The sequence below is a fragment of the Marmota flaviventris genome, chromosome 2 (assembly GCF_047511675.1).
Source record: "Marmota flaviventris isolate mMarFla1 chromosome 2, mMarFla1.hap1, whole genome shotgun sequence".
Lineage (NCBI taxonomy): Eukaryota > Metazoa > Chordata > Mammalia > Rodentia > Sciuridae > Marmota > Marmota flaviventris.
In genome coordinates this window covers 177,692,790-177,705,880 of record NC_092499.1, presented here as the reverse complement: position 1 = coordinate 177,705,880, position 13,091 = coordinate 177,692,790, and the positions used below count along the sequence as shown (strand labels likewise).

The following is a 13,091-nucleotide window of genomic DNA, read 5'->3' as shown; positions in this document are numbered from 1 at the left end:
ACGGTGACTTCAAACTCCTCCTGTCAACTCTGAGGTGGTAGCTACTCCCCGCATTTGTCTTCTTGGGCTACCTGGGGGTTCTCTTTTGCTCTGTTTGTCCTCCAACAGCTGATAAACCAATGTATAAAATCTTGGTCAAAATGCCTTGTGTGTGTGTGTGTGGGGGGGGGTTCTGACTGTGTAATAACTTGGTATCAGGAGTGATAATGGGAATAGACCCTCACATGTGAGGTTTGTGTTACCTTCCAATGGACAAGTGATACATTGATAATTCATGGCATGCAATGGTATCATAATTAATTCAATCACTATTGTTGTTGCTTGAGACTGAGTTACTAACACAAGTTCTTGGGGTCCAAACAGAGTCCAGAACTGGATGGTTATGGTAGGAAAGATGACTCCCAAGCCCCTGGGGTGTGATGGTATTTGGAAACAATGGAGAGAACTCACAGAATAAACCCAACAAAATCAAGGCTTTAATCTCTCAACAGAAGTCATAATCAAAAACTTTCATTTTTGTAGCTTGAGGATCAGGCTCATTGAAAATCAGACTCCGCAATTAATTGTGCAGTTTGTAGATTTCAACTTCAGGTTAGTTCACAGACTTACACGTTTGATCATGTCAAAATTAAAGTATTCATTAGGAAGGACTGGGTCCTGACACTTGACAAATGTGTGGAATCAGATGGAACTGGTAATTTAGAATCTTTATTGTTTAGGAGCCCGTCTCTTATGTCTGAGTAGCTTTCCGTTGCCTGCAGACCCTAATGTAGTCTGCCCTGAGTTTGCTGCTAAATTCCTCTAGAGTCGGATTTCAACATGCCCCAGAGTGACAGTTACAAAGCCAGACCTACGAAGACATAATTTACACCCCCAAATAATTTCAAGACTTTTCTACTTTTAATAAGCATAACCTGAAGATATGTTCAGGTCTAGATTCTAATGTATGGTGTTTTTGTTTTTTTTCCCCCATAGTAAAAAGCATGGGTCTGGGATTCAAGATGTGGGAGCAGGGATGGTTCTTTTCTTCCTCATTCATTTTTATCACAGGTCGTTAAGGTGGGCCGCATGAGGTTTTCAACACAGATACGCAGTTAAATGATTGGTCTTCTTTCTGCAGCCCCCTCATAATCTACTTACAGAGTTTGTCCACAGGAGTGGTGATACTTGTGCAAAGATGATTTGCATTAGATGGGACTGAATTTAACAACATTTAAGTCTTTTTGTCCTTGGAAACGTGTTATCTTTCCTCAAGTCACCCAAAGTCATGCAGATGGTGGCACACTCGTGGCCCTCTTTGACATCTCAACCCTCTTCTTCCTTTTACAGACAAACTGTTTGAAAGACTAACCCTAGTTGTTTACTTCCTTCTCTACTCATCTTGGATAGTTACTACGAAATCATCAGCACCATGGGTGGGGTCTCCTTGGTGGGTCTGTGCAGTTGAGAATCTGTCTTGCTGGGAACGCAGCAATAGTTACCATGTTTACATGGCTTCTTCACCTGTTCACCAGATCTGCAGTTTTTCCTGCAGTGTCCTTTTATGACCCAGCAAGATTTTTGGCTCCTGTGGACTGAGAAGAGCAAACAGAGGCAGTGAATTAGCTCAAGCTGTTGGTGCTCATCGTCGTGATGTTGGGGTGACCACACTCCCAACAGCCCTGTGCTTGCTGGTTAAGGGAGATTATGTGAATGAAGGAAGGTCTGGCGCATCTCCAAACATCTCACCATCATTGTCGAAAGAAACTTGCTAGCTAACAGGGAACTTGGGTTATTGGGTGAGAAGTGATAATGATCACGTCAAATTCGTTGTTCAAAATAGGCTCATTCAATTTCATCTCAGCTGAGTTCTTTGCATTTGCTGAACCACAGACCCAGGGATTTCAATTTAAGTTGGGCCTACAATTTTCACTTAAAATATACTTAGAGCAATTGGTCTACGCAGGAGGAATCTTCTAGAGGAGATGGACAGGTAGATGGCATAACTTGTAATAGTTATGTTTGAATACTTCTCTCCAGACTCACCCAGTCTTATACACTAACTATATACAGCGTTTTGTGTATCAATTATAATTCTAAAAAAAAAAAGTGTTTTTTTTTTTTTTGGTTCTGTTTTTTAGCTACAGACTTCAGAAACACAGCTGTAGTGGATTATTTACTGGTTCTCATCCCTGAACAAGCATGAGAGCCTCTCCGGTGAGCTTGTTAAAATACAAATCACGGAGTTCCAGCCCCAGAGTTTCTAATTCAGTAGATGTGGAAATTAACTTTGCTAATGGGATTCCAGAGGGTGCTGATGTTGCTGGTTGGGACAATCAGTGCCTCATAAATAAAGCCTGGAATATCTTTAGATGATATCTACTCATTAATAAAGTCTCAACCAATTAGTTGAAAGAATCTGAGGAGGAAACATCCCCATGAGTAGCTGGATATGTTTTGTTTTATTTTTGAGAAAGATTTGTGAAAGACGTTTGGGTAATTTTACAGAAAACCTATGAGTAAGTCATAAGATGGAGTCAGGGCAACCAACAAGTTTTACTTTTAAAGGCTTCATTACTTAAGTGTCCAGCAACCATCTATCTATCTCAGTGTGGCTGTTGATTTTGATCTGAGTTTTTTTTTGTTTGTTTGTTTGTTTTCTCTTAGATAGACAGGACTAGAAAATGTACGCCAACTCTCCATCATGTCAGCTGAGAAACCAACTTCCTTAACAAGACTCCTAGAGCTCAAGAAATAAAATCAAGCCTCAGTAAATGGGATAGTACCAAACTAAAACGCTTCTTCACGGCAAAGAAAATAATTCAGGGGCTGGGGATGTAGCTCAGTTGGTAGAGTGCTTGCCTCGCATGCACAAGGCCCTGGGTTCAATCCCCAGCAACACACACATACACACACACACACACACACTAAAAAAAAAAAAAAGAAGAAGCAAACAATCCAGAGTGTGAAGAGAGAGCCTACAGAATGGGAGAAAATCTTTGCCACCTGCACCTCAGATGGAGCACTAATCTCCAGAATACATAAAGAACTCAAAAAACTTAACACAAAACCCCCCAAATAACCGAATCAATAAATGGGGCTGAAGAACTGGACACTTCACAGAAGAAATAATCGGTCAACAAATATATGAAAAAATGTTCAACATCTCTGACAATTAGAGAAACGCAAATCAAAACTGCACAGAATGAATTTTGTAAAGGCGTGTCCTTTAATTAAAGAAATGTGAAATAAATACACTGGGAAATGATACTCCAGATTTCTATTAGATAATATTTGCCTAAAATGGCACTTTACTATTTTAATATTTCCATAGTTTTTAAATATCAAATGTGTCTGTGTCTTTTAAGCAGCATATAATTTGAGCTTTCTTTAGCTCATTAAAGAGTGTGAGCTTTTATTGGTAAACTTAACTCGATTATATTTATTGTAATTAAAATTAAAATTAAAAATACTTATTTCTGTAATTTTGTCTTCTATTATAATTTTATTTACTTGTTTACTACTTTCAATTAGCTGAATAAGGGTTCCCTTGATTGGTTTAAAGTGTACTGATTTTATTTTTATTTTTATACCATAAGCAATTGTGCAAAGCCCTGGGCTATGACTGATTTCTGAAACTTTTCCATGATTACATCTCACCCCTTCACAAACTACTTGAGCAGTGGTCATATTGTTGGCTTTCTCTTCAGTGAGTCTTGATCATTCTCTTCTGACCATGTTGATTATCTGAAACTTATGAGCAATTATGGAATCATTTATCCTTCTTTCTAGTCTAGTTTAGTGTTGTGTGTGTGTGTGTGTGTATGTTTGGTTGTTGTTTGGTTGTGTTTTTTGTTCTTTTTGTGGTGCTGGGCCCTTCCACACTACCCCTTGCCCTCTATTACTTCACCACTAAACTGCATCTCTAGCCCTCTAGCCTAGATTTAAAGTCAACTATAAAATTCGAAATAATTGATAATTCTTACCCATCACACCTTTTCCAGCAGCCTTCTGGATTTTTTTTCTCTTTTGATCTGAGTTCTTTCTCCATGAATGTTTACAAAGTGGATCTTTGTGTGACAAACCTTAGAGATGTTATATGCTTGAGAATATTTTTGTTATGTCCCTATATTTAAAAAGCAGTGTGATGGATATAACATTCTAGCTTCAAAGTTCTTTTCCTTCACCATTCAAAGTATTTTTTTCCCTTTCACAATAATATTATAGTTGAGAAGTTGACATAACCCAGATGCTTTTGAGTTTGTATAAACAAATGTTCATTTGAGTTTTCTAAAGCTCATTTGCTCTGGAAAGCAATTGATTTCTTCTAGGTATGTATGACTCAAAGGACACTTAGAAAAGATGCTTATGAAAACCAAAATTACAATCTTACTCTTTTCCTAACAAGTTGACTTCTATGAACTTATTTAGAAATTTTTGCCCAAGTGTGCAAGTTGGAAAGGTCCCATTTTACCTTAAGTGGATATTAGATATATAAATTATGATCTACCTATCTAATAGAATAGCAAATGACTTCTAGAAGCAATGAGGCAGATTTCTATGTACTGACAAGGAAGATGTCAAGCACATAACTGCTGAATTAAAAAGCTTTTGAACATAAAGTATAATTACCTTTTATTTTTGGTTAAAACTATAGGTATATAGGTATATACATGTTTATATGGATTTATATATACGTAAAGAAAAGGTTTTAGATTTCAGAAGTAGGGGAATAATACCTTGTTTAAAAAATCATAGAGGTCTTTAGGTCTTTATAAACAGTTTCAAAGCTCTGACAATTTGTTTATGAAATCTTATTATAAATCATTAACAAAATCACAGACTTTTTTGATTAGAGAGGAACAGAAAAGTCTGTACTTTCTTCCACATGACTGTCCCGAAGATACTTTCATCCCAGAATAGGAGAATGGGGGTTTTGTAGGAAGCAATAACAGAACTTAATGTCTAAGAAAGGCTCAGGGCTCACCATCTGGTAGAGATCGAAAACCTGCTGAGGTAGAGCAGCCTCTCAGTTGGGTCACTGGGACACTGACTGATGCCAAGTACCAAGGGAAGCAGTCAGATACCAAAGGGATTTCTCAGAAAACACTGCCCTATTCCATGGCTCCAGGTCTGTGGGCCAGATGTACTCCCAACATAGGGACTCGGGTCTGTCCTGAGAGGAAAGCATTCTGCTATGATCATGCCGACTTCAGCCACCCCAGCAAACCCCGTCTAAGCAGTGGAAAGATATGAAGCTCCCCAACCTGTTCTCTTTTCTGGCTTCCTTGGTTCTGTTTACCTGGGAACATCTGGAACAGGACCAAAACCACAATAAGAGTCAGCAGCCAGCATTTCATGGTCTTGGAGAAGGATGCGGCAGATGCAGAAGTCCAGAACCTTCTGCAGTGGGGCTCTGGACTCAGGTTTTTATTTGTTCTAGGGGGTGGAGTCCAGAGGGTAGCCATGGGTAATGAGCAATGCAGAGAGGTATAAAGGAATGTGGGTCCTTTGGCCAGTAGCACTAACTGATGATTCACCGCTCAGCACGCTATTCTAGCTCTCTCCTAGTGTGTACAGAGCACCTGCAATGTTAGGAAGGCTTCCTGCCCCCTCCTTGCCCCCATGGGTGTGTTGAGATCATTCTGCTCAAGACCCCTTCCTCTCTGTCCTAATACTTCTCACGCTGCTTTGGGACCAACTGAAGACTCCTGGTGGGGTAGAGGGGCAGAAACAGTCTCTCGACTGTTTCAAGGGCTAGGAGGTTAAACTTATGGGGCTCAAGAAGAAATATTTCAATGAAGAGAATGAACACATTTTTTTATACAATGCATAATCCTGGGGACTCTTACAATCAGGGTCTTTGGAATTAAGTAGGTCAGACCTTGTTTTATAGATGAGAACCCTAGGTCGAAAGAAGGGGAAGGACTAGCAGGCAGGAGAGTTGGGGACAGATACCATCAGAAATGCCCACCTCCCAGGGTAGAGAAGTATAACAGCGTTGCTGCTCAACAAAAGGCATCCAGGGAGAGGGCATAGCCAGTAGAGGAGCCACCCACACACAGGACCGACTCTGGACCCGAGGTCACTTCGGTCTACCTCAGTCTTGCCTCTCCCTGGCTCCCTGTTCACCCTGTGATCAGCCCTTGCAGAACGAGCCACACAATCTCTGCCCACATCCTTCTTGGCCTCAGAAGTACTAATACAGCTGTAGAGGAAGTGCCCAATTTTCTTGTTCTGGAGAAGTTTCTAGGTGATTGATTGATTGATTTCTCATTTCATGGTTAGTTTCTAGTATTAATGGATGACTATCAAATTCTAGGACCTTGCTGGGCACAGTGACTCACGCCTGTAATCACAACCAGGCTGAGACAGGAGATCACAAGTTCAACGCCAGCCTCAGCAACCTAGTGAGACCCTAAGTAACTTAGTGAGACCCTGTCTTAAAATGAAACATAGAAAGGGCTGGGGATATGGTTCAGGGGTTAAGAGCTCCTGGGTATGACCCTAGTACAAACAAACAAACAAAAAACTAGGACCTGTTCGCCTTTAGTTTGGGGAATTTAGTAATCCTTTCTTTTTACCAAAGAATCAGGACCTTTGATATGATCTGGGACAAAAGTCTTCTATTCAATTAAGCTTTTTCACCCTTTTAATTAAATCCCAATAGTATCATTTATTTTCTATTTATTTGAAGTATGAACTATTCAGAGAGCTGTGTTAAAATTCCCCAGATAGGATTACATAGCTAATCCAGTTCTCCTTGTATTTCTTTCTAGTAGTTTTTATTTACACGCTTATTTTGTTGATTTATTTTGCAGTGCATAATTTTTATGACTGTTGAGGTTTCTTTGTGCATTTTAAAAAATTTTTGTGTTACCACCTAGATGTAGGTGACACCAGCCATTTTTTTTTGTACTTATAGATGGACAGAATGCCTTTATTTTATTTATTTTTAGGTGGCACTGAGGATCAAATCCAGGGCCTCACACATGCTAGGCAAGCGCTCTGCCACTGAGCTACAGCCCCAGCCCTCTGTGTGGATTTTGACATATGATTTTACCTAACATTCCACTTGTCTTCCCCTTGAGTCCCACTTCCACTCTCAGTGTTGGTTAACAGAGGAGTTGTTCTCTGGCTCCGAATCTGTCCCAACATTGGCAGCCCTTTCAATAGTCTATACAAATTATTGTACTGGACTTCCAACTGTCAGAATTGCAGATGAGGAGTCTGATGCCGGTTGGATCCTCTTTCCTTTATTAGTGTCTTGTATCTTTTGCCTGTAAGTTTCTTTTATGTTTCTTCTATATTTTAGGAATTAAATTTTTTAAAAAAATTTTTCTTAGTTGTAGTTGGACACAATATCTTATTTTATTTATTTTTATGTGGTGCTGAGGATCGAACCCAGGGCCTTGCAAGTGGTAGGCGAGCTCTCTACTGCTGAGCCACAATCCCAGCCCTAGGAAAATTTTTAATCACATAAAATTATATGTATTTCTGGAGTGCACATGATGCTTTAGTATGTGTGTGTGTGTGTGTGTGTGTGTGTGTATATATATATATATATATATATATATATATATATATATATATATATATAAATTTCAAATCAGGGCAAGCATGTCTACTTCCTCAAACATTTACCATTTCATTTATTTTTGTGGTAAAAATATTCAAAGTCCTTTCTTCTCACCTTTTTGAAGTGTAGGGTACATTATTGTTATCTGTAGCCCCACTCCTGTGCACCTGAACACAACACTTGCTTACTTTTATCTAACTGTAACTGAGTATCCTTTGACCAACCTGTCATCATCCCTCCCTGCCTGCTAAGCTCCCCTGCTTCTGGAAACGATTTTACTCTTAACTTCTATGAGATCAACTATTTTATACTCCACATATAAGTGAGATCCTTTTGTGCCAGATCAACTCACGCAACATTCTATCCTTCACTTTCAACCTCCAGACTCTCTTCCTCTCCTGTTTTCTTCTAGTACTTTCATAGTTCGGGTCTTATATTGAAGCCTTTGATGCATTTGGAGTTCATATTCTTGTACTTTGTGATCTGCAGGGGTCTATTTTCATTCTTCTGCACTGTGCTTATCCAATTTTCCCATCACTGACCCTAACCAGCCTGTGTTCATAGCACCTTGGGGAGGATCGGTTGAGTGTGGTGGGTGGGTTTATTTCTGAGCTCCCTGTTCTGTTCCCTTGGTCTATATGTCTGTTTTGATGTGGGTGTCATGCTGTTTTGATTACTATAAATTTGTAGTATGCTTTCAAGTCAGGCAGCTTCACGTCTCCTGCTTGGCTCTTTTCACTCAAGATTGCTTTGATTTTGTGTGTGTGTGTGTGTGTGTGTGTGCATGTTTCCATACAAATTTTAGATTTTTTTCTTTCTTTTTCTGTGAAGAATGTCATTGAAATTTTGATTTTTGGGTAATATAGACATTTTAACAATATTTCCCTCCCTTCCTGGTCCCTTTCCTCTACTCTCTTGGTCTCCCTTCCCTCTTCATGAGATCCCCAACACATCCATTTTAGCAATATTGATTCTTCCATTCCATGAACGTGGAAAGTCCATTGTGTGTGTGTGTGTGTGTGTGTGTGTGTGTGTGTCTTCTTCAATTTCTTTCATCAGTGTTTTATTGTTTTCATTGCTGAGATCGATTCACCTCTTTGGTCATGTTCCTGGAAATCCTGATATTGCCTTTTTATTCAGGGAATGTAAATTTTTTTGAAAACTGATTGGTGTCTGGATATGTGCTTTTTCTCATGAGTATGCCTGGATTTTGGTGAATCCTTTCCATCTAAAACACTCACGCTTTTTTTCAGTTCTGAGAATTTTTCTTCTAGTGTGTCTCTAATTGCAACGTTGCATGTTTCTTTTTGAATTCTTGAGCTCATTATTTGAGAGGTGGTGTGGCAGCATTCTTGAAAATACTTTTTCTTCTTGGGGTGTGCAGAAGTCCTCTCATCAGAGTGTGAGGAAAGAGCAGGAAATAGTCTCCTAGCAAACAGTTCTCATTTCATTGTCTTTTCTTTCCCATGATGAAATATCTCTTCCATTTCATCTGATTGATCATCAATTTAGTTGTTATTACAGATAATCTTTTGTTCATTTCCTGAATACAATTTTAAACTGATCATACTGCTTTGAGTTCCAGAAAGTCTTTTTTTGTGTGTTCCAATTTTACTTCCTTGAAAGTCTTATGACAAAAATTTAAATTTTCATCTGATTCTTCTATTAGTTTCACTTCAAAGAGGATGTAGTAGGAGTAAAATTGTTTTTGTCTGTACTCCATGACCCTTTGGGAGAACTGCTAACCACAGAAAATAACTCCACAAATACTGATGAGGGCCCATGAGCCATGGGCGAGTTGATCCTGGAACTGGGATCTTGAGCAGAGAAAACCCTGGGACTGCAGGTCACATGTCCTTGTCCCAGTGGGTCTGGGAAGCAAAATTATGGTCTTTCTGTCTTCAGAGAGGGAGATATGCTCTCTTACTCAGTCTCATAAGGTAGGGGATCACTCAAACATAAATTGATGCACATTTGGGGCATCTAAAGCAGATGAATGACCACAACTGATCCTTAGTTAAGAAGTGGCAGAGCCAGATTCAGACCCAAGTCTGTGCGACATCAACTTTGGTCTTAATCACTGTGATGTACTTTCTGTGGAATACTCATCCTTTTAAAGAAAAGAGAGACTTCATTTTTTTCCCCCAAGGCAATATTCCCCTTTGGTCTCCCGACACCATCACCTTCTGCTTCCACTGGGCCCTCGGTCCACCTCTTCCTACTTTGTACCTTCAACTTTTTGAAGTAGAGACTGGGTCCTCCCCCTTCCCCACCCAGGGCTAGTTCCTTGTCTGCTCACTGTCCTTGTCTGGGCTCTGAGGGTCCAGAGTACTTTCCCTTAACCACAGTGTGACATGGAGTCAGTCATCTCCTTGCTGAACCACATAATTATTTCACTGTGAGGATTAATCACAAGAATTGTTCCATAAATGATCAAAGATACAAGTGTTTTCCATCATGGAGGCAAAGATCAGTTACAAGTGTAGTTACAAGAGTACTGGTGCTAACTTCCAGCTTATGGGCAGATTCTAAAGATCACTGCTCCCTGCCAAATTCCTCTCAGAGTCATGGCAGTGGGTCACCAGGGAGCACCTTCTCCTTCCGCTTGAGGTTTACCAAACGGAGGCTCCTAATATCCAGGGTACGACAAGTGTATCAGTCATTCGCTGCTGCATAATAACTAACCCCAATATCTTAGTTTCTTAAAATGACAGTGGATACTCATATCTCCGTTTTTTTCTGTGGGTCGGGTGTTGAGGGCTGAGCTGGGTGATTCTGGCCGTGGTCTCTCCTGAGCCTGCCGTTGGCATCAGCTGCAGCTGCAGGTTCCTCGAGCCTCACCTGGAGCTGGAGATTCTTCTTTTACAAGGCAAACCAGCTGGTGTTGAATGTTGGTAGAAGGTCTCCATTCCTCTTCGCATGAAAATCTGGTAAAGGGGAGTGAAAAAGTCAAGAACCAAGACCCCGAGGTGAAATGACCTAAGTGAGTTTGGGGAACACAAACATGGCTAACTCCCTCTGCACATGTCCAACTCCCTTCTTTTTTTGGGGGGCGGGGGCGGTTGGTACTAGGAATTGAACTTGGGCACTCGACCACTGAGCCACATCCCCAGCTTAATTTTTTTAAAATTTTTATTTAGACACAGAGTCTCACTGAGTTGCTTAGTGCCTTGCTTCCCCCCTCCCCCCAGGCTGATTTGAACTCGAAATCCTCCTGCCTCAGCCTCCTGAGCTGCTGGGATTACAGACCACCTCCCTTCTTAATGAACCAACTCCTGTTGGTTCCAAGGGAAAGGTCTCTGTCATACTGAAATGCCAGATTCGTGCCAGGTTCTACCCCCAGTAGACCTCCAGGAGCCAAATCCAATGCAATCACACAGAGTCTTTATTGCAAGCTCGAGCCTGGCTCACAACTGTTTCTGATGCAGCGGAACCAGGGGGTGAGTCCTGACCCGTAGTTCAGTGAGGATTTATAGGTTTGGGGGGGATACTCTATGCGTCACAACATCACACAGCAAATCATTTCACACCGCGGGAAAATCAAACAACAACTCTAAACCTTGATTAGCATTTGCGGGAACAAGAGAAATTCCAAATATGTATTGTGAGCATTCACTTTCTCCGTTCTTGTAGGCCTCCAATGACAAGAATGTTGGCCCTTTTTCTGTTGTCCCACAGCTCCCTGCGGCTCTGTCCACGGTTCTCCGTCTCATTTGTTTCACAGACGGGACAATTTCTACTGCTCTGTTCTTAAATGCATTGACTGTTTCCTCTGCCCTTTCCTTCTTCTATTTTCGTTATCCAGAGAATGTTTAACTTCAGATGTATTTTTTTCATCTCCAAACTTTACATTTAAAATACTTTTTATTTCTCTGAGAACGTTCATCTTTCCATTCATTTGTAAGATTTATGAGCCTGGTTATACTTGAAAATATTTGCCTGAGAATTTCAACATCTGAGTAATCTCGTTTCCTTTGAGAATAGTTCTCATTTTTCTAGTTCTTTGTGTGGACGGTAAGTTTTGATTACATGGTAGGCATTTAAATATTATATTGTGAGACTCTGGGTCCTGTTAAAACTCCCCAGAGAATCTTCATCTTTTTTTTGTTTGTTTGTTTTCACAGGCAACCATTCTGCCTGGGTTCCAACTGCACATCCTGTCTTTCCCTCTGTGGTGATGGCTTCCAGGTCAGTTCCATTTTCAAAGCCTTTGCTTTGGTCATCTGTCCTGCATGTGCACTTCGTGGAGGTTAATCTAGGAACTGGGTAGTGCTTTATAGGAAAATGCCCTTTTCAAGACTTTGTTATTCTGCGTTGGCCTCTTCTGCATATGTTTGGCATGTGGGCAAGCCTGGGATTTGTGCAAATTCGTGTACAGTGCTGGCAAATCCTCTTATCCAAGTTTCTTCGTTGCCAACTGGCTGGGCTGGCGAGATGCTGGGTTCAAAGGAGCTGGATGCAGCAAAATGGGAACATGAGTTTCTAAGGTCGAGGGTGGGACTGCTTAGTGACCCCAAGGATCAGCTCCATGCTGGGCAGTGCTGGAAAAGAGAGCGTGCACCCAGATTCTTTTTATTTTATAGTGGGGACATACACAAAGGAGGTTCCACATAATGTTTTCCACCAAATAAGCCAGGGAATAGGGTTTCAAAGGTGGAATCTCGCTTGGTGATGTCTTGTGGTCAGCAGATTGATTGACATCTTGGCAAGTCACCATCTCAGGTGCTGTGTGGGATCACGGGCAGAGTGAGAGGAAAGGCGTGCACAGCCCAATCAGTGTGCAACAGCAGACCAGTCCCTCCTAGCTCAAATGCTCCTAGCTCACACATAGCCCATGGATGGCTCGCAACATTTCTTCACTCTGGGATTTCTCCTACTATTAGATGTGTCCCAAGGATCCCTGGTGGTCTTCTGGCTAGAAAGTTTTTCAAGTTTTAGCTGTCTATGCCACTGCACAGTTATGAACGACTTAGGCCACCTTTGGGGCAACATGGTGAGAAAAAATACCCGAACTTCCTTATTTATTGGATCACAGAATCTTCTTTTCTGTGGTTCTTTTGCCCAGAAAGATGAGCCTTTAGAATTAGGGTCTTAGGTGAGTGTACCTTTGTTACCACAGCTGCCCTGCAGCCTCACACCTGGGGCTGCTTTGGGGTTGGGCAGGAGCAGAGGAAAAAGTGGAAGTCCCCAGTTGCCTGTCCAGTTCATACTGCAGCTGCCTCTAAATCAAAGCCGGGGGATAAAAGGGGGAAAATCCTTCTAAAGGCATCGTTTAGATTTTGGCTTTCATTCCTAACACTATTTTTAACACTTCTCTGTTTCTCAGGTAGCAGCTTCTTGTATTTTGTCCAGAGTTAAGGATTTTAATCAGAGGCAGAGACAAGTTGCAGTCGATTTTCTTTAGTTTGGTTGGTACCCAAAGCATCAATATTCTTTTTTGATGCTCAAATTGTCATAGCTTTGGATAGTATATGCCCTTGGAGCTGGCTCCTGAGTCCTTTTGTTTCGATTCCATTAAATTTCAGAAGCTGGC

General features: G+C 41.0%; 1 protein-coding gene across 1 annotated transcript; it reads right to left on the bottom strand.

The window, feature by feature from the left end:
- Positions 1-1,392: 1,392 nt before the first annotated feature.
- On the bottom strand, positions 1,393-5,339 carry Defb118 (defensin beta 118). Its single transcript, XM_027945115.2, has 2 exons — positions 5,282-5,339; positions 1,393-1,574 (listed from the first exon to the last, which is right to left on the bottom strand). Exons 1-2 carry the CDS (start codon positions 5,337-5,339, stop codon positions 1,393-1,395), a joined length of 240 nt encoding a protein of 79 aa, XP_027800916.1.
- Between the last annotated feature and the right edge of the window lie 7,752 nt (positions 5,340-13,091).

Excerpts from the sequence above, each read along its gene's own strand:
- Defb118 (XM_027945115.2), bottom strand. The coding sequence starts at position 5,339 with ATGAAATGCTGGCTGCTGACTCTTATTGTGGTTTTGGTCCTGTTCCAG. Across the intron at positions 1,575-5,281 it reads CCTGTTCCAGATGTTCCCAG|TCCACAGGAGCCAAAAATCT; the intron begins GTAAACAGAACC and ends TGCTCTTCTCAG.